General features: G+C 39.3%; 1 protein-coding gene across 1 annotated transcript in view; it reads right to left on the minus strand.

The window, feature by feature from the left end:
- Window positions 1–11199, minus strand: part of LOC132820812 (zona pellucida-like domain-containing protein 1) — a 35806-nt gene extending 24607 nt beyond the window's left edge. Inside the window, exons 1-6 of the mRNA XM_060833127.1 lie at window positions 11094–11199; window positions 6343–6563; window positions 5236–5417; window positions 5058–5130; window positions 1038–1135; window positions 866–946 (exon numbers count right to left, since the gene is read on the minus strand). Coding sequence (XP_060689110.1) covers window positions 866–946; window positions 1038–1135; window positions 5058–5130; window positions 5236–5417; window positions 6343–6563; window positions 11094–11199 — 761 coding nt within the window. The remainder of the gene's footprint in view (window positions 1–865; window positions 947–1037; window positions 1136–5057; window positions 5131–5235; window positions 5418–6342; window positions 6564–11093) is intronic.
- Between the last annotated feature and the right edge of the window lie 15747 nt (window positions 11200–26946).

A 26946-nucleotide genomic window follows, 5' to 3' on the forward strand; every position in this document is an offset into this window, starting at 1 on the left:
TGTATCAGACATAAGTTAATTATTTCTAAACTGCGGGTCTGGAGTCAGCTTGCACCAAGCATGATTGTTAGTTGATGAGAAGTAGTCATGTGATGAGCCAACTAACACTCTTTGATGTTTTAGGAGACTGGATTTGTCCAGATCAGGTGAAGAAAAATGCAGAAGCAGGAGGATCCTGTGTGGGTATTCTCTCACTCTCAGTCTCTGTTTCTCTTTCTCTCTCTTGCTCTCTGTCCCTCTGCCAATCTTGCAAATTGAGTCCTGCCTGTTGTTTGACTAACCACATGTTGCAGGAATGTGGATTAACCTGGGGTTCCTCCCCCCAGAAAATAAAGTTGTAAATCATCAGCACACCGCTCAGAATTATCCTGGTGCAGAATTAAAAAAGAATCAATCAGTCTGACCTGAAACAATCTATGTCACCAATCTACCCAATCCATAAAGAACTAACTATTTTGAATTAAAAACTATTTATTCTCCTATTCTGCAACTAGCATTGTGTACATATAAACTCAGATTACCTGCATGTCAGTTATTATTTTCATTTAGATTGGGTTTTAAGTTCAGGAAAAACATATTGCTCCTTTTTTAAGATTGCACAGGAAAATACTTGCATGTTGTTTACAGTCACACCACTTTAAATGCTCACTAAGGTCGTAAGCATACTCTTTCTTAAAAAAGATTTGTGGTGATATAAGGAATTGGAAGAGGGGTACCATTCTACCCCCATGGTTGCTTTGCTATGACATTACTTATTACAATCTTTACCAAATGTATTGTAATAATTGGATATAACCTGTGGAAAGATGGCCAGAAAGCAGCATTGGATCAATTCTTATTAATCTTTTAGAAAGCACCAACTCACCTGAAGAAAAGATCATATCGATGCTCATCATTTGGATTTCCGGAGGGAGTGGTGTAACAATAATCCATAAAGACATGCCATCTACACAATTGACAAGAGATATTGTTTGTTAAATCAGATATATTCTTCACATTTATAATAGATCGAGTAAATGGGAATCTCACGCGGTTACCTTCCATCTAAATTTGTAGCCTTCACAGCTGCATATACTTTGGTCTTTAAGGGTAAACCCACAGGTGGTATCACTAGAGGGAGATTGTAGGATGAATCCTGGAACAATACAAAATATCTCTTCAAGTTTTCAGAAACCTAATTGCCTGCACTGTTCAATATGTAATGCATAGTTTACATGCAAGCATTGGGTTGGATGCCAATGCTAAAGTGTGCGTTGAGAAATAAACATTCAGTAAAGGAATCAAAATAGAGAATATTGGAACTACTCAGCAAGTCAGACAGACCTCGTGTAGAGAGACATAGGAAATTCGACGTTTCGGGCATAAGCCCTTCATCAGGAATGAAGGGCTTATGCCCGAAACGTCGAATTTCCTATTCCTTGGATGCTGCCTGACCTGCTGTGCTTTAACCAGCAACACATTTTCAGCTGTGATCTCCAGCATCTGCAGACCTCATTTTTACCCGTGTAGAGAGAAACAGTGATAATGAGGTGATTTCATACAGAGGCATACTGCTCAACTCCCCAGCCCAGAAACAAAGTCAGCATCATTGGAAACAATTCTACGGATGGCTTTAAGTGGTGAAAGTGGGATTTCTACATTTTAGTGGAAGGAAGGTCTACATTTGAGAGCTGACAGCTACTTTATTTGGTCATTGGATCGAATAGTCCCAGCAGTGCCAGCGCTCAATAGTGAACACTGTCAGGATTGTAAGGCATCTCCATGAGGAGTGGTGATAGTAACTGTAGGTTTAGCCCTTTTAAAGCAGGAAGGATTAGGCACTGAGAGAGTGAGGAGCAGGGTTGAGGGATAGTTCGTGAGGGGAGGTTTGGGGGCAGGCTGGAAAGGGGCAGGAGTAGACATCTTGAGGAGTTACCAAATGGCATAGGGGCTGAAGTAGGTCATTCAGCCTATTGAGTTTGCTCTGTCATTTAATGAGATCATGGCTGATAATCCACAAGCAGTGCCTCTGAAATGCGTAGAAGGGTGCTCCCCCGAAATGATGCTTCCTCCTTCCCATCTTTTCAATAAAGTTGTTTTATAAATAGCCTGTACACTCTGGCTGGCCTTTCACTCACTTGGACAATTAAGGGCTCCTTGGGTCAAAGGGCATGTGATGTCATAGTGGGTACCTTACCAACCCCATTGTTAGTGGGCATGCGTAGGGGATGGGTGTGAAGAAGGTGGGTCGTGCATCCAACGTACTTTGTGTATCTCTCCCATCCTTGAAAAGATGCCTGGCAATGGGCTGTAAATTTCAGCCTAGAGTTTCAGAACAATGACCTTTGTCATTCTGTGTGCTCTATCATGGTCTGTCATCTCCACTGTTTAGTCTCCAGTCCCAAAGTTCTGCCTCAATTTCACAAGGCAAATTAAGTAAAACACCCAAATATTCTATCAACTTTTTTGTCAATTCCTATCACTGGACTGCTGCCCTAACCAAAACTCCCTCTCTCCTGCCTCTGCTGATTCAGCAATGCAGGGATCGCCATGTCTCATGAAGTGTTTATTGTCACACTCTGTACCTAACTACTCTGCATTCCAACAGCAGAATAATTAATGATCCATGCATAATTTTGTCATGTTTAATTTTGCTGCTTATTTATAAACTAGAAATTTTATAAATTATACCTAAATATCTGTCAGTAATATTGGCTGATTGCAATATTTCAGTGAACATTGATGTTTAGTTTAAACATAAGCAGTGACAACATAAACTAATCAGATCCCATTTTTGTTTTTGTTTTCAGCTTATTCTCATTTGTTTTGCTAATCTGGCCTTCAAAGCCTTTTCAGGAACCTGCCTGAAGCTCCCACATACTTGATCTTTGCTTAATTCTTTGCAAACATAGCCCAGTCTTCTTCTAACCATCCTTCCCCTTAGGCAGTGGTAGTACGGTAATTATGTTGCTTAACAAGCTGTCCAGCGTTCTGCACTAATAATTTGGAGCTGTGACTTCAAAACCCACATGGCAGCAGAGGAATTTAAAGTTGGTTAATTCGTTACATCTGGAGTGAAATGATAGCATTAGTAATTGGGTCCATGGAATGTCTTGATTGTTGTTAAGGCCCTGTGGCTCCCTAATGACTTTTAGGAAAGGAAATTTCATAGAGTCCTTATGGTGTGGAAACAGGCCCTTCAGCCCTACAAGTCCACATCGACCCTCTGAAGAGTATCTCACCCAAATTTATTCCGCATTACTCTATATTTACCCCTAACCTAGACATCTAAACTGCACATCTTTGGATGGTGAGAGGAAACCACAGCAGTTGGAGCAAACCCAAGCAGAAATGGGAAGAATGTGCAAACTCCACAAAGACAATCACCTGAGTGTGGAATCGAACCTGGGTTCCTGGTGCTGTAAGGCCGCAGTGCTAACCACTGAGCCCTAAAGCTGATGGCCTTACTTGTGACCTCCATGTAACTCCAGATCCACAAAATTGAGATTGGCTCTTGCCAGCCCTCTGAAATGGCTTAGTATGCCTTCAGTTATGTGCAATAAGTGCTGGTTGTCAGTGATATCTACATTCTGTGAATGGATAGGATGCAAAATATCCCCATTCTGTGCTATCTTCTTTTTAAAGACCGAGTAATCTTTTCTTTGTCTCAGCATTCAGTTGCCTTACTATGAGAAAATGTTACTTTCTTAGGTCCAAATTCTCTTGATTCCTCTGGATCCCAGAGCCCTGTACATCCACTTCCTTCACTTTCTCTCCCTCACCCGTGCAATTTTCAGTGCCTGTTGACAAGCTAATACAGTGTAGGGCTGCAGCTTTGAATGATCACAAGAGGAAGACCATCCAGCCTCAACATAATGTCCATGTAAGGTTCTGGCTCCATTCTATCCCAAACAGGCTATCAGTCCACCCCCTCTTTTTGCTTTCTATTACCCAAGTTCAGGCATCTAGCTTCTTCCTCAAATTCTTTAGATTCTGGAAAACCTCACTCCATCTCTTCCACTCCCAATACAAATTTTAAACAGTAATTCCCATTTTGTAAATGACACTGAGTTTTAATGATATAAGTTACAAATTGTGTTAAATATAACTGTGGGATGTATACACAGATGAAAATAAATATTGGCAGAGAAAGTAGAGGGTAGAGAACACCTCCATGAGGAAGGAGATGAAGTACAATTTGCAAAGACAAATATAGAAACCACAATAACAGAAACTGTGAGAGTCATACAGATAGATAGAGAGAAGATGACAAAATGAAAAATAAAGAGAGACCAATTGAGAATGGGGTTTGAATATCATACAAGACATAGTTTCACAAAGAAGGTGACATGCATATGGAATGAGCTGCCAGAGGAAATGGTGCAGGCTGATACGATTTCAACATTTAAGAGGCATCTAGATGGGTGTATGAATAGAAAGGGTTTAGATGGATATGGGCGAAATGCTGGCAAATGGGACTAGATTAATTTAGGATATCTGGTCAGCATGGATGAGTTGGACTGAAGGGTCTATTTCTATGCTATACAGTTCTATGACTCTAAACAGAGATATGTTCTTAAATGTTTAAAATTTTCATCAATTCCTCTGTGTTCAAGTAGTTACATTGACATCTCTGTCAGCTGATCACAGAAGTGACTTTGTCCAATGATGTGTTACACAGGACTGATTTAATGAGTTGTGAACCACTACAATCTGTCAAGCATGGAAATGTCTGTAAGGATATCATAGCTTTGCTTCTCCTGACCTTTACAGATAATGGAAATTAACAGCCCAGCACTTGATCAGTAATGCACTCAAGTGTCAATGAACTTACAATAAAAGGAAACTCTACTATGATCCAAGCTGATACCAAGCCAATTAAGGAATACAAAAGGCAAAATATCAGGTGATGTGTACACATAGAAATATATATTCTATCCAAAAAACAAAATAAAGTATTATTTAAGAATTATTTCTAAAGAACAACTTTGCATTCATTTTTAAAATTTGAACTGTTCTGGAAAGTGAAGTATGTCTATATTGACTATTGCTATTTTGTTAACATTTGACAAACTTACATTGTACAGGAGTAAGTTCAAAGTACTGATAAATGTACCATTGCTGTCTTTCACTGAAATTGCTGCAGATGATCTAAAAATAATGTTGTAAAAGCACTTTAAAAACTGAACAGGAATTATTGTCAAGAATGAAAACAAACCTGATGAAACATTTTTTTCAATTAAAATGTGAACTTACGAAGCAAGCTGGGTGTTGTTGATCAGGTACTCGAGTGGGTAGCTGCAGCTATATTTATACAGTAGCCCTGGTAGGTAGCTAATAATTGTTGGTGGGTCTGGAGTGTCAATATAACCTGAAATGTTCCCAAATTGCACCATCGAAATATTACCTAATGCATTGAGTCCTTGAGTAGCGGAGACCTACAAAATAGTTCATAAGAAAATCTTTACTGATTTTACATTCCAAAAAGGAGACACCCATGTACCTCTTGGGGCTATAATTTGGCAAGGAAAAAGGTGAAAGAGAAAGAAGAATATTGGTTGATTTGTCATTGATTGAGGTAAAGCTTAAAATGCGTTAGACTCCTGTTCCTCTCTTAAAACAGATGCAACAAAGACAAATACAGTAATGAGAAGATTAACAGCCAAATCACATGTGGGGCAAATTTTTAGGTGTCCTACATATACATTTGTTGATTCAAGCCTGATGTCTACTCCAGATTGTAGTTTACTGCAACTGGCCTTCATATGCCAGAACAGGCCAGTTTGTGAGCCACAGAACTTGAGTCACATTGGTGTGAATTTTCAGTGAGGTGGTGGGCTCTGGTTATGGACACATATCAATGAGGACCTTAAAATCTATTACAAATTACTCTGGTTTTCCAATGGGTGGAGCAGGCAGGAGTAGGTCTGTTCTAGAAGGGAAGGCCAGGCTTCCTCAAATAGCACTGTGGCTTATTGCAAATTTAGAATTTAAAAGAATACCTTGTGAAGAGCAGAAATCCTCCCCATCTCCAGAATTCTAAATTTACCCTCTCCAATATGACCTAGAGTGTAGAAAGTACTAGTATCACTTGAGACTTAGTTGGCAAAGATTAGTGCTACTAAAATTTTTCTCTAGTTTTGAGAATAAGTCAATGCTGCATCAAAATAATCCATTTAGAAACATTGATTTGAATGTTTTATAACTAAAGTGAGGCTTCCCACAGATTCATACATGAAAAGCATTGGGTGTTTAACAAGATGACAGGCTCATACTGCATTTCAATGTTTCTGTGTATGAGGTATTTATGAAATAATACCTATAACCTATTGTTCACAAATGAAAGAAGAGAGTTAATCTTACCACTAAGCTATTTCCACAGACTTCCAGTGTATTGAGGTTGATGGTGAATATGACAACTGTGGGAAAAGTACTGTTATTAATAAAACCCCTGCAATGTGCATTGCCATGTCTGCCATTTAATGCTAAATCTGTTTCCGAGTAGCCAGAGAACAGGACTGGGCAAAAGTTGATCTTGATTGTGATGGTCTGTACTCCACAAAAGACAAGGATGTCCTTTTCGCCTGAAGGAAGAAAGAATTAATTATTTCAATTACTATCTGATTAAAGACATTTACTGAGGACTGACTGATATACATTGCTGACAACATAACCACTTACTGCAGTTAAATTTAATATTGTTGAGGTGCATTTGGCAAATACATATCTGGGATATAAACATAATGTTATAAGTGATATAAATTTAATCAAGTGGTCAGATGGTAAGCATTCAATTCCTTTCTAAATTCTAGTAATATTATAAACTTTGCTAATGATGACAATTTATGTCAGTAATTGATAAGTATGAGAGTACAAAATAGCATGTGAAACATTCAAATCAATTACCTGGATGAGCTGAAGAATGGTAAGTGGATTTTAATCTGGACTGATGGAAGGTTATTCAATTTGAATCAGGAAGTTTGAAACATGGAAATGCAATGTAAGATGTCCGTGGCCAACTTGAGGCGGAATTGGGAAAGGATGCTATTTTGGTCTCATTTATCTTAACATTACTACACAAAATGGCAATTATGAGTGATGTGAATTAGGAGACCTTTCCCTCATGTTGCTGAACATTAGTGATTTCATAAACATAGTGGAATAATTGGTCTAGTTGCGATTTCCATGATCTTATCGAACATGTTTCTAACTTGACTAAAAATATTAGATATGGGAAACTCTCCAGCAATGTCACTAATGCATAGAGATCAGAAAAATAAACCTTGCCTTGGGTATAAAAATATAAAGACAACTTGATTCAATAAAATCATATAAGCTATTTTAACTTTGTGCAAGCGCCTGCTAAGGTCTCATTTAGAACATTAACTATTACCATTGATCAGCTTAGAACAGTTCACAGAGCACCTCATTAAGAACCACTGGAATAGATATTTATGATGTAGTGGAAAATAGACAGTAATAAGGTCAATTTCTCATTTTAGTAAAATATAAACAACTGCCGATTTGCTATTACCCAGGTCAGGTGAATTGACCATGCTAAATTGCCCACAGTGTTAGATGTGTTAGCCAGGGGTAAAGATAGGGTAGGGGAATGGGTTTGGATGGGTTTCTCTTCAGAGTCGTGGTGTGGACTTGTTGGGCCGAAGGGCCTGTTTCCACACTGTAGAGAATCTAATCAATTTTACATTCTCACTTAAAGTCATGGTTTATTTCACCACATTTTGGAGAAAAATAGGAAATTAGAATAAGAGGGAAAACAGCTACAAATGGGCAATGTGAAGCTATAAAATAAGCTGCCAGCAGTGGATCAGTGGTAGTGTTCCTACCCCTGAACGAAGAAGGCTGGGTTTAGGTTCTACCTGCTCCAGTAATGCGTTACAGCATCTATGAACCGGTTGATTAGAAAATTAAGTTAAATAATAAACAAAGGTATACACAAGTATAATGAATTGAAAAACCATGATGAGATATGGTTAATTAATTTGCAGATGACACTAAAATTGGAGGTGTAGTGGACAGCAAAGAAAGTTACCTCAGATTACAATGGGATCTTGATCAGATGGGCCAATGGACCGAGGAATAGCAGATGGCATTCAATTTAGATAAATGTGAGGTGCTGCATTTTGGCCGGTCTTATACCCTAACTGGTAAGGTCCTGGGAGTGTTGCCGAACAAAGAGACCTTGGAGTGCAGGTTTATAGTTCCTTAAAAGTGGAGTTCCAGGTATACAGGATAATGAAGAAGTCACTTAGTATGCTTGCCTTTGTTGGTGAGTGCATTGAGTACAGGAGTTGGGAGGTCAAATTGAGGCTGTACAGGACATTGGTTAGGCCATTTTTGGAATACTATGTTCAATTCTAATCTCCCTGATATAGGAAGAATGTTGTGAAACTTGAAAGATTTCAGAAAAGACTTCTAAGGATGTTACCAGGGTTGGATACTTTGAGCTTTAGGGAGTGACTGAATAGTCTGAGGCTATTTTCCCTGGAGAATCGGAGGCAGAGGGGTGACCTTATAGAGGTTTATAAGATCATGAATGGCATGGATAGGATGTATAGTCAAGATATTTTACCTTGAGTGGGGAGTCCAACACAGGAGGGCATAGGTTTAAGGTGAGAGGAGAAAGATTTTAAAGGACCCTACGGCAGAATGTTTCCATGAGAGCTTGGTGTGTGTATGGAAGAGGCAGAGGCTGGTACAATTACAAACGTTTAAAAAAGCATCTAAATAGGTATATGAATAGGAAGAGTTTAGAGGGATATGGGTCAAATGCTGACAAATGGGGCTAGATTAATTTAGGATATCTGGTTGGCATGGATGAGTTGGACCAAAGAGTCTTTTTCCATTCTGTATATCTCTATGACTCTATGATTCTATGACCCTAATTCAGAATTAATTAAATAAATATTTCTCTTTAGATAGGTCGGTCGAAAGATTCCTAAATGATATTAGCACTTTGCAGCTTTGGGTGCAATATTTTCAAGTAACAGTCCACATAGTTGGGATTTATAATCTAACATTAAAAACATTAACAATTTTATGTATATCAACTTTGTTTAATCATTGAATCATGGAATTTGTGGAACAGAATGTGGCCATTGGTCCATTGTGTTTGGATCAACTGACAAACAGCAGCTCTGCATAAGTCCACTTCCCAACCTTTAACACAGAGCATGCAAATTGTTGCACTTCAAGTGGATAGTCAAGTTTTTATTTTAAAACGCAATCCTGATTTCTGCCTCTATTATATTCAGGAAATGAGTTAAATATGATTTCCACCTTCTGGGTGGAAAGAATTATTATCAATTCCACACTCCAGTCCTTCTGTTAATTGCTTTAAATCTCTGCCTTGCTTACAGATCTATGTGCTAAAGGAAATGGATCATAACATCATAGGAGTTGAGTAGGCCATTTGGCTCATCAAGCTTGCTCCACCATGTAATAAATTACTTGGCTGAATCCTTAATTCCATTTGCTTGCTTGTCCCCAAAATCCTTAATTCCCTTGTCTTGTTCAGCCTTGAATGTATTTAATGATCCAGTCACAAGTGCACTCTGTGAGAGAGAATTCCAGATACGAACAACTCACTAAGAAAATAAGTTCCTTCCCAAGTCTACCTTACAAGTGACATTTTTCAAATTGTGACCCAGTTAGATTCTTCCATGAGGGGAAACATGCCTATAGCATCTACATGGTCGAACTCCCTCAGAACCTTGCATGTTTAATAAGGAATACTTTTCATTTTGCCAAATTCCCACAAGGACAGAAAACCTCCTCAACCAAAACCTGTATAGGGTACTGAATCATGGGGCGTGACTGGCTTAACCACCACCCCCAGCCCCTTGGGGAAAACAGCCAACAATTGCAAAATTAGAAGCCTCTCCAGCAGCTGTAAAGTACTGCTGGACGGTAAAGATTGCTGAATGAGCTCCGGTGTGTCGTCAGACCCTCACGGAGAGGAAGTCCTCACCTCTGAAGATACTGGCCAATCTATGGGGTCACAGATTCCCAACTACCAGTAATTTGGGGCTTCAGGCAGAGATTTTCAACTTAGCAAAGGGATGAGATTTGGGTTTTAAAGAATGTGCAGATGGCAAGAGAAATGGGGTGCTATTTTCTCATAAAGGGTGCCCTGTTTGACAAGGGGTGTAATAGCAACCCACCCACTTCCTTCTGGCTGTTTAAGCACTTTTTAAAAAAAAATCTTTGAATCTCATTGCCATCCGACTTCTTGCATCAACCATATTATGATATGGGCGACATACATTAGGGTTGGTCGAGCGTTTAAGAAGCTCAATTGACCCCCAATTATTAATTTGCATTGGGTGGGATGGCTGTTAATGTGGTTTCTGGCCATCCTAACTTTACGAGAGTGAGCTCGAGTGAGTAGATGGGCACCCTCTCGATATTTCATGCTCCTTGCCGAAATCACTCTCTTACCTGCATGTAAAATCTAGTCCACCAATGTCCAGTAGCATTGCGTCAAGACTTCCCTACATTTGTATTCCATTCGCCTTGCAATTAAGGCCAACATTGCATTTTCCTTCCAAATCACATGCAGTCGCATTATCTCTTCTTTAGTTTATAGTGCCTGACCCCTCAGGAGGTTCACTCAGTGCAAATGTTTATTTTGCCATTCTGTCGAGTTTGTGGTCCATGACCAAGTTGGTTTTGGGGGAATTGTAGCCTCTGTTTAATTATTTAAAATGACTATTTTTCATCTTTTGGTTCATTAATGGTCTTCAGGGAAGGAAATCTGCCATCCTCACTGGGTCAACCTACATGTGACTTCAGGCCAACAGCAATAGGGTTCATTCTTAACTGCCCTTGGGGCACTTAGGGAAGGGCAATAAACGTTGATATTGCCAGCTTCACCCACAACCCAGCAGCAAATAAAATAAGGCCAATTTTTGTATCACCTCCAATCTTCTTAATCATGGTCATTACATTTAGGTCTAAATCATGGATATATACTATGGAAAGCAATGACTTTGTATTGAACCTCACAAAACACAATGGAAAACAGCATTTCTGTCACAAAATATCCAGCAACAATTACACTCTGCTTCCTGCCAATTTTAGATCCAACTTACCAGGGAACCTACTGTGCAGATTAGCATCACAGTTGTACCCATTGAATTGTGCATCCACTGAATGTATCTTGATCACTAATAGCAGCAGAAGACTGAACTGTTCCATTGTAAAGCTGTTGATAAAAAGTGAACAAGTTGCATAAGTATACAAAAACAGAAATTGCTGGTGAAACTCAGTAGGTCTGGCAGATGAAGAGTCACTGGATGTGAAATGTTAACTCTGCTTTCTCTTTGCAGATGCTGTGAGCCCTGTTGAGTTTCACCAGCAATTTCTGTTTCTGTTTCAGATTGCCAATATCCACAGTTCTTCACTTTGTTTTATTGCATGAGTGCTACTTTCCAATCAACCGTGGCTCGTTATGCAATACTCTTGCTTCTGAGCTAGAAGATCATGGGTTCAAACCCCTCAAACAGGAAAACACTTCAACATAGTACCGAGTGAGCTACTGTCACTCAAATAAAATGCTAATTTGTAGAAGGGCCACTGAACCTGAAACATCAATCCTGCTTTCTCTCCATAGAAGCTGCCAGGCAAGTTGAGTTTTTTCTCGTAATTCCGTTTTAGTTAAACTGAACACTTTGCTCTGCCCTTTAGATGAATGTAAAATATCCTATGGTGCCATTTTGAAGAAGAGCATTGATTTTATACACAGTTTCCTCTCCAAATTTATCCTCCGTTCAATATCACATAAACAGATTTCCTGGTCATTATTCCATTACTGTTTGTGGTTGAGTGCAAGTTACATTTCCTGCCATAAACCAGTCACAAACATTCATCAGATATAAAGTGCTTTAGGATACCTGAAATCATAAAAAGTACCATACAAAAGTTAGTTTGGTTCTTTCTTAAGTTGTGGTGTGAAGTATTTTTGCTACTATTGCACTGCATTCAACATATTTTTTTCCAATATCAATAATATGGCATATTTATTAATTCCATTAAATGGATGCACTGAATATACTGCTGGCCAAACAAAGGTAGCAGCTCTCTGTTGCTGGCAGCACACCAGGAATGCTGGTTACTGCTGTAGTAGGGTGAGGTCTTCACCAGGAACCATAGTGTGATCCCTAGAGAGAGAGAGTTGAGTTATGTGGATCAAGGGCTAGGAGTAGGCAGTCTGCCAGTGAGTGGTGTCTCTCAGTGGGCGTTTGACCCTCCCAATGACAGGTTTTTCAGTCAGGCACTGTGCCTTCAAAAGATGAGAATCCCCTGAATACTGATATTAAACCCAATAGCGTTTGTTGGTTGTACTTCAGGAAGCAGAGGATGTACATGCAAGTTCAGGATAATTCCTGAGCCACCAATAAATCTGGCTGAACTGTAGGATAATGTTAAGTGTCCAGTCTCAGTCTATTCCGGTAGCTGACTTAATTAGGGTCTGTTTTCCCATCATTTCAAAGTAAAATACTGTATTTACTGGAAAACTGAAATGAACACAGGAAATACTGGGGAAACTCGACAGATTTGTCAGGGTCAGTGGAGAGGTTGCCAGGCTACTGAATTGCTCCTGCATTCTCTGATTTTATTTTCAATTCTCCATTTAGTATAAATAGGATATGCTGACTTCTTCACCTTTATGTAGGCCTTACTATGGAGCAGGTTGTATTAAATCCTAGCCTGGTGAGTAAGTAAAGTTTGTAAATCCATGAGAAATTGCTGTCTTTGGTGTGGAACAGTGATTGTAAAGTCAGCTTTGTTACCCTGACAGCAGTCCTTTAATGAGCTGTTGCAGAAGCAACTTGATCCTTATTGGAACAACACCAAAAATTAAATATACAAACAATTTTATAATTTATTTCTTATGCTCAGGACATCTATAAAGTGAATCATATCCAATACAGTACTTATTTTAAAAATGTACTCATTGTGGTAGAGCAGGTTAATGTTTGCACATAACAAGATTCCGCAGTAGTAATTTGTCTGTTAATGTTGATTGAGGAATAGTTATTGGTCAGATCACAAGGAGAGCCTTTCTGCTCTACTTTGTTTTTTTTTCCTGTGATCTTATAGATTCAAATAAATGAGTTGTTGGAGCCTTGGTTTGAGCACCATACCTGAATAATGCAGTTTCCAACATTTATGTCATTACTGTACTGAAGTATCAGCCTGCATTATGTGCTTACGTCTTGGAGAGCTGCTTGAACCCACAACCTTCTTATTCAAAGCTCAGAATGTTACCACTCCATAACGGCTGGCGTACTTACTGAAACAGAAGTTCATCAATGAGCTGGATCAGGAGGAATGTCAGAAGTTTGTAAAATAAGGAACAGCTGTAATCTGCACATGCATACCTAAATGGAGGATTTGGATTTGTGTCTTACATTAAGCAATCGGGCTTAGTGTCTTAAGTGATTATCATTTCTTTTGGACATCCAATGCACAATGCTGTCTTTTGGAAGAAAGCCTGTAAACACATTCCACCAATAGTTCCAGTTATAAATTAGTCTAGTTTGCACCCACATGTCACTGCTGAGCTTACAGATTGTGTACTCCACTGTATAAACATGCGGTTTAGTACAGACCACTGACAACAACAGGATATAATGACCCATGTGTCCAGCACTGCTGCTTTACTCAGACAGCAGAGGATGAGTGAATGTACATCTAGGTCAAAGCTTCTATTGTGTGCAAAACTATTTTACATATGAATAGAGAAGTATTTCATTTCATCTGGAGCCAATAAACATACCACTGGGACACTAAGTTTTGGAGTGTTTGCAGGGGCTAATGTTGGGAAAAGCGTCCACAGGATCTTGAGAATGATTTTGAACGTGGTAACACTTTGTCCCAAAAATGCTCACTATGGGCAAAAATGATGAGCATCCACAACAGACCTTAAATCCAGGAATGTGGATAAAGAATATGTGTGGAACTCTAATTGCAGGAGAATGTTCACCTAAAGCTGAGGCCCTCCATTGACATTGTGATATTATCCTTGCTAACTAGCTTGCAGAAACAATGTTGTTGCATATCATCCTCTGCAGTGCCATGTAAGTTTAGTGTATGTTTGATGTCCAAAGAAAATGACAGTCACTTTGTTAAGTTCATTTGCAAGCTTTGGCTGTTTAAAATGGCCTAACATTTGCTGCTTGTGTATGATATTAACATTGATACCCTTTAAGGTTTCATGTCATTTCACATTACCTCAGTGTCAGTGCTTGATTCTTTTGATTATCTCATTGCACTTTCTGTATTCATCATACCATCTTGCAGCTGAGAATAACATCCTTCCATTTATTTCTAACTAGTATGCCATTTATGTTAAAATTATTTAGTCAGCTTTTATGAATTCCTTCAATTTTGAATTCTTTTTTCAGATATCTTCCTTGTTTGCAACACAGTATACAAACTTTCAGTTCTTTCCTTCATAGATGACATCACCAACGCCATATTTTTACCAAAAAAAATGAAAACGCTGTAGATACAGAGCTGGCCAGTCAGAGAAAAGATAGGCTATGGGCATCTGAGTGTGTTTTCTCCACAATAAGGATAACACACCCATAACTTTATAAATTTCTATTCTCTTTACAGGTGTGAACTGACCAGTTGTGTATTTCCAACATTTATTTCATTTCAGATCTCCAGCATTTGTAATTTTCTCTTTGTAATTTGCTGCTTTTCATCTCTCTCCAAACTTGAAGAACTTGGTTTTCAAAGTGCATTTCTTCAGACTCCTGTGTTCTATTACTCATTCAAAATTGCTGTTGGACTATTCCAGCTAAAATATATTGTTATCTAATGTGACAAGGTGGCTGGATTCTGTATCAATTGGATGCTTTATTGTGGAGCAAAAATACATGTCACAGTGATTTAGTATTTTCCGATTGAGTATTTTCCTAGCTCTTACCAGTAATTTCTTGTTAGTGCTTTGGTGCAGGAAGTTGACTGTTTTGACACCTAGTTGTCTATTTTTATGACACGTTGGCATAACATGGTAATTTGATCACAAGCCACTTCATTCACAGCTTCAGTCAACAAAACTCAATAACTGCATTAGGCAGAATGAATAACACATTTCACTGCTCATTAGTATTGATGTGAATAATTGAAATTATGTGCAAATTAGGAAATGTAAAAATTGCTGTGACTATACTATTTTCTATGTAATTTCTTTTAGCAATCCCATACATCTTGGATGTAATTAATATTGAAAACTGCATGACCTCAACATCTACTTGATATTTGTATAGCATTTCTGATTAACAAAAACTTTAGGCGATCTTATACACAGATAGACAAGAACACATTCCCTGTTGACAGGAACTACTTAAGTTGACAAATTATCATCTTTAACGCCTCCAGGCATACTGTTGGAAAATTAATGGACTAAATAAAATAATTTATTGTTGGCCCAGTGAATTTTAATTAAATACTGTGAAAAGGGTTCTTTTGTGCCTCTTCTGCATTTAAAATATAAAACCTGTTTTTCCAATCAACAGTGCAATTTTCATAAAAAGTTATTTTTTTAAATGGAGTCATGTCACAGGCACGTCAATCATTGAAATGTTGTGAAAAAATGCCTTATATTATTGAATGTACACCACACTGTTCAGAAAATAATTACCAAGGAACAAAATTATTCCTAACATTGCCTCTACTTACTTTACACGCTCTAGTAACTTTTTAACCAAGAACATCTCATCGTTAGGTTTGTTTTACAACAATCCTGACAATACACAAACCACAAAACTCATAAGCGTTCCCAATTTTATGATTTGCTGATCTTTCACACTACAAATAGGATTGCAGTAATTCATCATTTTCAGTTGTTTCGGACTTCTGTGTTGAAATGTAACAATGGGAAATAATTCAATGTTTTGGCTTGTTCGTAACAAAGAGATGTATTTATCATGGAATCAGACAATCCCTACAGTGTGGAAGCAGGCTGTTCAGCCCATCAAATGTATACTGACCCTTTGAACAGCATCCAACCAGACCTACCCCGCACCGGTAGGATTTAGGGTGAGAGGGGAAAGATATAAAAGAGACCTAAGGGGCAACTTTTTCAGGCAGAGGGTGGTTCGTGTATGGAACGAGCATCCAGAGGAAGTGGAGGAAGCTGGTACAATTGCAACATTCAAAAGGAATTTGGATGGGTATATGAATAGGAAGGGTTTGGAGGGATATGGGCTGGGTGCTGGCAGGTGGAACTAGATTGGATTGGGATATCTGGTCGGCATGGATGAGTTGGACCGAAGGGTCTGTTTCCATGCTGTAGATCTCTATGACTATGATTGTACGGAGTACTGCCTCCATTTCTGGGCATAAGTATAAAGTAATATTAATTCCACAAAAGTGCTACGCAATAATCATCTCCAACATGAGAATATCTAGTCATTACTTCTTAACATTCAACAACATTATTATCATCAAATCCCCCATCATTAATACTCTGTGGATTACTATTCACTGGTCTGGCTGTATAAATACTGTAGATACAAGAGCATGTCAGAAGCTGGGAATTCTGAGGTAAGTAACTCATCTCATGTCTCCCAACTGCCTGCTCGCCATCTACAAGGCACAAGTCACTAGTGCGCTAGAATACTTATGTACTGGTAATAAACATTTTTAATCAACCTGTTCAGGCATGTTATGACACACCTCTGAAGCAGGTAAATCATGAACGAAGGCCTTCTGGTTCAAAGGTAGGGACATCTCCACCATTTCACAAGAATCCTTACATATTTGTTACGTTATTTCTACTTATAGTTTTAGTCCGTTTTCAATGAACTTAATGAAAGGGCACAGAAAAGATTTACCAGTTGCCAGGATTGAAGGATTAGAGCTATAGAGAAAGGCTGAATGGACTAGGGCTATTTTCTCTGGTGTGGCTGGAGCTAAGAGGTGACCATCTGGAGGTTGATAAAATGGGATCAAAAACTAGAGGTCATGGGTTTAAGGTGAGAGAGGAAAGACTTAAAAGGGACCTAAGGAGCAGCTTTTTCATGCAGAGGGTGGTGTATATATTGAATGAACTGCCAGAGGAGGTGGTGGAGGATGGTACAATTACAACATTTGAAAGTCATCTGGATGGATGTATGGATAGGAAGGTTTAGAGGGATATGGGCCAAGTGCTGGCAAATGGGACTAGATTAATTTAGGATATCTGGTCGGCATTGACAAGTTCATCCAAAAAGTCTGTTTTCACGTTGTCCATCTCTATGACTCCATGACTGTATTATATAAAAATACATTTATTGTTGATCATAAAAGTGTTAATTTGACAACTTTACACAATGTTTATTGTTGTAATTTAAGAAAATAGTGGCCTATGTTAACTGAAATTGTCATGCTATAAAAAATTTTTTGATGTTTAAAACTTGAAATCTTATTAGGTACTTTTCTCCCATAATTGGAAGGAGAAAGTAAAAGCAATAAAGTGATAGACAGAGCTAAGTGACTCCATAACCAATGGATCAGATTTGCACTTTGCAGTCCTGCTCCATCCACCTGAATGGTAAATGGTGATAGACAATTAAACAACTCACTGAAGGAAGTGACTCCACAAATTTACCCTCCCTTAATGACAAGGGATCCTAGCACATTTTTTCAAAACAACGAGGCTAAATCATGGGCATCTATCTTCAGGAAGAAATACTGAGTCAATTATCTACCTTCATATTTTCACAGATATCAGTATTCAAACAATTTGATTCACTCCTTGTAGTATTAATGAATGGCTGAAGATATTGGCTACAGCAAAGACTATGGACCATTCTAGCAATAGTACTGAAGACCTATGTTCCAGAACTAGCCATGCCCTTCCTCAGCTTCCAATGGCTACAACATTGCCATCTAACAGGATTTTTTAAAAAAATTGTCCAGACATATCATGTACACAAAAAGCAGCTCAAATCTAATCCAGCCAATTATTGTACTATCAGTCCCCTGTTAATCATCAACAAAGCGATGAAAGTGCTAACCTGCTGCCCACGATCAGCAACAACCTATTTACTGACCCTTAGTTTTGGGTACTGCCAGGGTGCTCCTGAACTCATTATGGTTTTTGTCTAAATATGCACAAAAGATCTAAACTCCAGTCATTCAGATGTGAATGATGACCTTTGATATAATGCTTGCATTTTACTGAGTGTGATGTTGAGGAGATGTAAAATTGGAGTCCATGGGAATTAGGGAAAGTAAGTTCTCTGCTTGTCAGAGTCTGAAAATGAAGATGATTGTGTTCGTAGGAAATCAATCATATGTTATTGCAGGAGTCCTTCAGGGGAGTGTCTTAGGCTTAACCATCCTTAGCTGCTTGATTAGTGGCTTTCGTTCCACCAGAATGTTAGAAGTGAAGACATTTGCTGATGATTGTACAATGTTTAGCACCTTTTGTGACTCCTCAGGTACTTATGCAGTCTGTTACCACTTGCAGCAGGACCTGGACAAGATCTAGGCCCAAGGCTGTTAATATTATGTTGCTTAAGTGTCAGGCAAACAAGCAAGAAACTAATCATCACTATTTGGCGGTCAACAGCCTTACAATCGCTGAATGCTCTGCTATCAACATCCTGGCAGTCACCAGAAATTGAATTAGACCAGCTCTGTAAATACTGTGGCCACAAAGGCAAGTCAGGGGCTAGGACTTATGTCAGTGAATAGCTCATCTCCTGTCTCCCAAATGTCTGTTCTTCACCTGCAAGGCACAAATTGGAAGTGTGATGAAATGCTCTTCAGTTGCCTGACACATCTCCAAAAGCAATCAAGAAGCTTGAATTATCTAGGATAAAGCTGCCCACTTGATTGTCACCTCATCCATCATCTTCAACATTCACTAGCTGCACCACTGATAAAGAACAGTAGCAGTGTATGCTATCTACACAATGCACTGCAACAACTTATCATAGCCCCTTCAAATACATTGTTGAAATCTACAACACCTACTGCCTAGAAGGCCCAGGGCAGCAAACGGATGAGAACATAGTCACTTGTAAGTTCTTCTCCATGCTCCACACCATCCTGACTTGGAATTATATTGCCATTGCTTCACTATTGCTGGGTAAAAATCCTGGAGCTCCTTTTAAACAATGTACCTACACCCTAATGACTGCAGTGTTTCATGACAGTAGCTCACTGCCACCTTCCCAAAGGCAATTAAGAATGTGCAATAAATTCTGACCCAGCCAGCGATGCCCACATCCCATGAACGGAAAAAAAAGTAATTCATATTTAACTAATGTGCAACAGTTTATTTTCCAGTAACAATTAAGTATTCAATGCTGTGTTGATGGAGATTTATAAGCATAGTAATTAATATCAGGTCTCAGATCAGTGGTAACTTTTGCATCTTTGAACCATTTAGACAATGATGTTCAAGACTCCAGGATTTCCCAAAGCACTTTGAAATATAATTGCTGTTGTAATACAGAAGACATTTAACAGCAAAGTTCCATAAAGAACAATGAGACATATAGTTATACCCACAGAATGAAGCCACTTGGTCATTGGTACTTTGAAAGAACCATTTGGTTAATCTTGATCCCTTGCCCTTTCCCTATTGCACCATCAATTTTTCTTTTTCAGGGGCATCATTCAATTTTATTTGGAAGTTGCCCTGCTTCCATCACCTTTCTAGGAAGTTCATGCTGCATTATAGTAAATGCATTTTAAAATATTCAACCTTAAATTTATGTCCACTAGAAACAGACTGACTACCCGTTGGATATACATTGCAATTTACCTCACCATTGCCTCCCATAGTTTTGAATAGCTTTTTCACTTGCATTGCTTTTATAAATTCTGGCTAGTTTAGAATAATTAGGGTTCCAATATTTTATTTTCCCCAAAACTAATACAAATAAAGCAAATTAAGTTACTTTTTTAGTTCACAAATGAAATAGTGTGAAGATCAGTGAAGCCCATTTGGATTAATTTTTTAAGTTATTTGATTTTAAATCATCTTGCTACTATCACCATTTAGCTAAATTCTTATTTCAGCTTTATTTATTGTTTCTATTTTATCAAAATTACCTATTACTTGTGAAAATGTTGTATCTGCTCCTTCAAAAATGCAAATATATTGACCTATTCAATATTCCCCATTTAGATTATCATGTCTGTTAAAGTTAAGGCACATTTATATTGGCCTTTTAATCTTTTTCAGGACCTTGTATCTGTGAAGCTATTTACCATCAGGATAGTCTTCTGTCCCTCTGAGAGTTTATAGGTTTTTAAATTTAAAATTATATTTTTCCAATTTATACTCTCTTCTCCTACTTCTTTTCAAACTTGTTGATGGCCATTGAGATCTGACCTTTGCATAGGCTTCTCCACTCAAAAAAAATCTTCCTGGTGTCAAGTTAGAGATAAATTAAAATATAAATCACAAAAGCAATATTATGTTCCTGGTCCTCTTGCCCTTGAAAAAGTGAATACAAATAAAACAAAAGCGAGTAAAAATGATGAAAAGTCAGATTAGCATTTTACAATATCTCCCAAATGGAGAATGTGCAACAAGAAATTTGTCAACAAATGCAGGAAATGGAATCACTGGAAACCCTATAGATTGTGGGCAGATTTCTTCCAAATCAAACTTAGGTTTGTGACAACAAGGACATTATTTTAGGCTTGTTGAAGCAGCAAGGATAAATACAAATATCACTTTTTAACATGCCAGTCTAATCTTAATTATTTAAAACGATGAATAATTAAATTAATCTGCTTTTGAAATATTCTAACCATGGCTTATTAATTATCAGATTGGAAAATCTTAAAATTCACAATATATATGATCCATTGGGGAAATTAATGTTATATTCTTAGGAACAACTTTTTATTGGTTTTGGCATTAATTGTCAAAATTTATGTAAAATCACCAAGATTCAGCTGTTGATTTCAGACGTAAGCTAATGTTAAAAACTTGTTTTAAAGTGACCTTTGAATCTTGTAAGTGTTTTGATTAAAAAGGAGAATTATGTTGGAGGGTACAAACTCTTTCTCTTCTAAAAAAAAAATTTAATTTAGTTCACCAATACTTAGGATTGCCGTGAGTGTAAAATATGTGATTTAAAAAAAATAAAAAATCTTTCTACTTACCCAAGTATCTTGTAGCTGGCAGATCAGCTGCGCTCCATATGTCTTGACCTTCTTCATGTGATCAAGCTTTCTGCTCTCTGGCCATACAGAATATTATCAGAAAAGGAAAGTGGAGTAGTGGCAATTGAGAGCAAACAGAAGAATTCATTATTTAAACGTGGCGATAAAAACGCATGGAGTAACATGGGAAAAGTTACTAAATCTGAATTTATTGTATTATTCTTTTCAACAGCCCAGAAACCTGAGTAGATTGTGAGGTCCAGGCTTTGACTGTGCTTTCTGTTTTATCTCTGGCTTTCAACACACAATCTTTTTGTGAGGTTTACACTGTAAGTTGTCGATTTAGCAAAATTATTGAATCATCAGATTGCTGAACACTCCTGTGTGCAAAGTGTACAATAAGTCTGGAAAAACTAATGACAGAATAAAATCACACACTGAATGGGAGCCACAGTTAACAGAGTAATTTTATATTTTGCCGAGAATATTTCATCCATCCAATCTTAAGGCAGTTTGTACATTTATTTCATTGTGAAGAGATGATTGTCTTCAACCTATAAGAATGCAGAAATTGTATCTGCAAAAAAGCCATTAAACAGCCCTCAGTGTACAAGCATTTCCCAGTCAATGGTGATTCTACAAAGGTAAAAGTTGCTTTCGTTTCACTTATTGGGATGTGGGTACTCTTGGCTCGGTTAGTGTTTATTGCTTTTCCCTAGTTGCCCTTGAGAAGTTGGTGGTGAACTGCCCTCTAGAACCACTGCAGTCCATATGCTTGGGTACAACTTCAATGTCATTAGGGAGGGAGTTCCAGGATTTTTACCCAGCAACAATTAAGGAATGGCAATATGTTTCCAAGTGAACATGTTGCACAAAGATCTGGTTTTCAATTAAGGCATAAGTGATTGCTGCCAAGGTGATGAATAAGAGTACTGGATGGATACCAGTTTGACTCTTGAACAATGTTATTCTCTGAGAATTATTACTATAACGGAGATAACAGTTACACACTGATTCAATGGGAAACTGAGGTGGTTGGTGGATGATTACAGGATTTTGTAGTTTCTGCAGAAGTCATATCCAACTCAGATGATTAGATTACTTACAGTATGGAAACAGGCCCTTCGGCCCAACAAGTCCACACCGACCCGCCGAAGCGCAACCCACCCAAACCCTTACATCTACCCCTTACCTAACACTACGGGCAATTTAGCATGGCCAATTCACCTAACCCGCACATCTTTGGACTGTGGGAGGAAACCGGAGCACCCGGAGGAAACCCACGCAGACACGGGGAGAACGTGCAAACTCCACACAGTCAGTCGCCTGAGTCGGGAATTGAACCCGGTTCTCAAGCGCTGTGAGGCAGCAGTGCTAACCACTGTGCTACCGTGCCGCCCACTGATGGTTAACCCAGTTTCTCTCTCCACAGACACAACCAGACCTGCGGAGTATGCCCAGCACTTCCTGTTTTTATTTCAGGATGTTGCAGGGGAGGATGTGACTGCTGGGACTCGAGGGAATTGTACCTAATTTTACATGGGAATGGAGGGCTGATGGTACTGTAAGTGGTGATGAAGGGTTAGTGATAGCTAAGTGGGATTGGAGATTTAGTGATACAGTTAGTGGGGATGAAGAACTGATGATACAGTAATCGGTGATGGAGAGTTGGTGATATAGTAAGTGGGGATGGAGAATTGGTGATACAGTATGCCATGATGGAGAATTAGTGTTAGAGTAAGTAGGGATGGAGAATTGGTGAAACAGAAAGTGGGGATGAAGAGTTGGTGATACAGTACATGGTGATGGAGAGTTGGTCGTACAATAAATGGTGATGGAGAATTAGTGTTACACAAAGTAGGGATGGAGAATTGGTGATAGAGTAAGTGGGGCTGGAGAATTGATGATACAGTAAGTGAGGATGTAGAGTTGGTGATGCAGTACATGGTGATGGAAAATTGGTGATGCAGTAAGTGGGAATGGAGAGTTGGTGATACAGTACATGGGGATGGAGAGTAGGTGATATAGTAGTGGGAATGGAGAGTTGGAGATACAGTACGTGGTGATGGAGAGTTGGTGATACAGTATATGGTGATGGAGAATTGGTGATATAGTAAGTGGGGATGGAGAGTTAGTGATACAGAACGTGGTGATGGAGAGTTAGTGATACAGTACATGGGGATGGAGAGTAGGTGATACAGTACATGCTGATGGAGAGTTGGTGATATAGTAGTGGGAATGGAGAGTTGGAGATACAGTACGTGGTGATGGAGAGTTGGTGATACAGTATATGGTGATGGAGAATTGGTGATATAGTAGTGGGAATGGAGAGTTGGAGATACAGTACGTGGTGATGGAGAGTTAGTGATACAGTAAGTGGTTAGATTACTTACAGTGTGGAAACAGGCCCTTCGGCCCAACAAGTCCACACCAACCTGCAAAAGCGAAACCCACCCAGACCCATTCCGCTACATTTACCCCTTCATCTAACACTACGGGCAATTTAGCAAGACCAATTCACCTCACCTGCACATTTTTGGACTGTGGGAGGAAACCGGAGCACCCGGAGGAAACCCACGCAGACACGGGGAGAATTGGTGATGGAGAGTTGGTGATACAGTACATGGTGATGTAGAATTGATGATACAGTAAGTGGTGATTGAGAGTTGGTGATACAGTAAGTAGGGATGGAGGGTTAGGAAAATTTTGAAGGAGATTGTGGTCAAGGAATTAAAAGCAAGAAGCAGATTGTATGTTGAAAGTTTTTTTGCATGGTTTGGAGTAGCACATTAATGATAACATTTTAAAATACCTGTGTTGTGCAAAGAACTAATGATCTGAAAGGGTTAATGCTGAGGAGTGCTTTAAGCATAACCCACAATGATGATGTCATATGGATCTGATGGGGGACCAGGTTGTGATCTTGATGGAGTAAGATCCACTATCCAGGCCTTTCACATAGTTTCCGTAGCAATGTCAATCATGTCAGTCATAACCAGTACTCAGTTGCTGACATAGAATAAAACGTTCCTTGTTCAAAATAAGAGCCTCTTGTTCAGTGAACCAAGTGAATCCTGTAGACCCTTACTCTAAAAGAGTATGGGGGCAGCAAGCCTAGCCCATGGTTAGCAGTGAAGCAGACAGCATCTTGCACCACAATGGTTTACCATGAGGATTGGTCATACAATGATCAGGTCAGGTTTATGCCATTACTGTGCTTGTTTCAGCATTCGATACGGGCTCAACAATTAAACTGTTGTCCCCATTAGGACACTGACTTTTTAACATGAATGAAGCCTCTGTATGTTTGTGGCAATTGGCCCTAATAATGGTGAAAATGGATGTGGTGTCAAAACAGCTGTGGGAGCACTTACGTTGGAAACAAACGTTCCAACCATCTATGTCAATCACCCACCCGGACATTTCCTGTCAGATATTCATTGTTAAAATCAAGCCTTTCTGGTGACAGAGCCGTATTTCGCTCCTGGAACAAAAGTATTTATTCAAAAGTAGTTAAACACAAGATGAGTTTCATCTGGTAGGAGATAACTTCAAACCAAAATGGCTGATTTATTGGAATGGTCACAATGGCTGATTTTATTCTGTCTATCAGCCAACATTGTCATATGTAGAAGCCAATGGTCTTGAAGTTCTTTAAATTAAAGTAAAAGTTGTGAGTCTTAAACCAAAAGTGCCATGAAAATGAGTACACTGAGCTTCCTTACTTGCCTTTGTGGAGATAAAGGCCACCAGGTGTGGTAGCAAAATATGCAGGCCAAGTCTGATCTGGTTCACGGTCAGTTAGCTGATCTCACTAGCTGTTAAGTACCAGTCACAACATCTCTGGCTTACAGTGCCATAAACTAACCAGAGTTTCAGATTTTGCATTTACTGGTTTCACTGTAAAGTCTTATACTTGAAGAATGGTAAATTGAATACTGGAGGATTTCTACAGTCTGTATGAATCAGTACTGAAAAAACAGAAAGAACTTTGAAGTCATAAGTAGAAAATATACAATATTGTGACGCTTGGTAATAATGATGATGGAGAGAAATTTGTCGTGGGGCTGTTGGTCTGCATCCACACACTCACTGTATCCCCACTTTGCCCTGCTTCTCCTGAGAATGAAAGTCAGCTGCAATTGGAGTCACTTCTTGGAAGGTTGCCTTGCAGCTGTTACACACTAGCGATGGGGGGAGCTGGTGTGCTAGATTGACACAGAGCGGGACATTCACCCCTCACTCAGGAGGATGTCTCACGCTCAGGAGCTGCCATGTGATCTAATTGACCAGCAGCTCCATCTCACCTGCCAGTAGCACAGCTCAGGAGACCTTCTCTCCATCATAAATTCAGAATGCCTGCACAACCACCCACAACTCCTCAGATACCGTTCACACCTCGTCATACCAAAGTGACACCATCCAGGACAAAGAAACCCACTTAATTTGGACCACATCCCAAGCATCCATTCCCTTTACCATCGACCCTCAGTAGTAGTAGTAGTGTAAATGATCTACAAGATCCTCAGACAACACTTTCCAAAACCACAACTTTGATCTAGAAAGACAAGGGCAGCAGTTATATGGGAACACTACTATCTGCAAGTTCCTCTCCAAGACACTCACCATCCTGACTTGGAAATATTTCACCATTCCTTCACTGCCGTTGGGTCAAAATCCTAGAATTCCCTCCATAAAGGCAATGCAGATCAACCTACAGCAGATTGACTGCAGCAGTACACCAAGGCAGCTTACCATCATCTTCTCAAGGGAACTAGGGATGGGCAATAAATGCTAGTCAGCAGCAGCTCCCATGTCTCACTAGTCAATTTAGAAGGATACATGGATCCTGGGCAGTTGGAGAGAGAAGGTCATGGGACAACTCAACCTTTTGTGTGTTTTAGCACCTTTTGTTTTGGCAGAATTGGATAAGCAGCTAAGACATTGAAGTAATGAGACCAAGCATGGGTGCCTTCCTCTTTCTTTCTCTCCATCCAAGTTGTATGTTTTTGAACCCTGTCTGCTGATTGTGACTTTTGCAGGAATCACAGACACAGCTTTTACACAGAAGCCAAACCAACACAACTATCTTCTGAAAAAGATAAATTGTACCTTGACACCAGAAGCATCAAGGCAGCTAAGTGAAAGCAGCAGGACCACTATTTCCGCCTGAAGACAAGTTAGTAATCACCTTGTCATGGCATCTGCAGAGTGTTGAAGGTGCTGCTTATATGTCAGGGATGGTGTCAGGATGAGGGTACAAAGACTTTGGGTGAGCACTGCTTATCACCAGCACTTGGAATCTCAATGTGGCAGCTGGTTGAGCCACATAACTGCCAATTGAAGTTCACTTGTAAACACCTGTGGCATTTTAACCATGTTTGGGGGGGTGGGGTGGGTGGTAGGGTCTGTGGATCCTTTGGAACCCTCCTAGTGGGCTCCAGTGAGTGGCAGAGAGGGGTGCTTAATGTACACCCCTCAGTGGTTATGGCAAACTCCTACTGTTAATGTCACCATTGGAATTTGCACACCATGCCTCCTCTAATGACCATTGTCTGCCTATCTGGCCCCAACTATCTGAAACCAACTTGCATTGTGTCCAAGAGTGCCTCACCGTGTCTCTCCTTGATCCCACAGCCTGAGCAGCAGATTCAGTAAGGATTTGAGGGGCCCATGAGTGGCAGTCCCTCTGTTCAGGGAATGAGCTATCATCCTCAATTGGATGGCTGTCCTGGCGGTGGCTAATAATCAGCTGCTACTGAAGCAGGTCCCACTGTTTGTATGTTCTGGGGTTGGCGTCTGTTTTTGGTTCCA

The sequence above is a fragment of the Hemiscyllium ocellatum genome, chromosome 12, assembly GCF_020745735.1.
Source record: "Hemiscyllium ocellatum isolate sHemOce1 chromosome 12, sHemOce1.pat.X.cur, whole genome shotgun sequence".
In the NCBI taxonomy this organism is placed as follows: Eukaryota; Metazoa; Chordata; class Chondrichthyes; order Orectolobiformes; family Hemiscylliidae; genus Hemiscyllium; species Hemiscyllium ocellatum.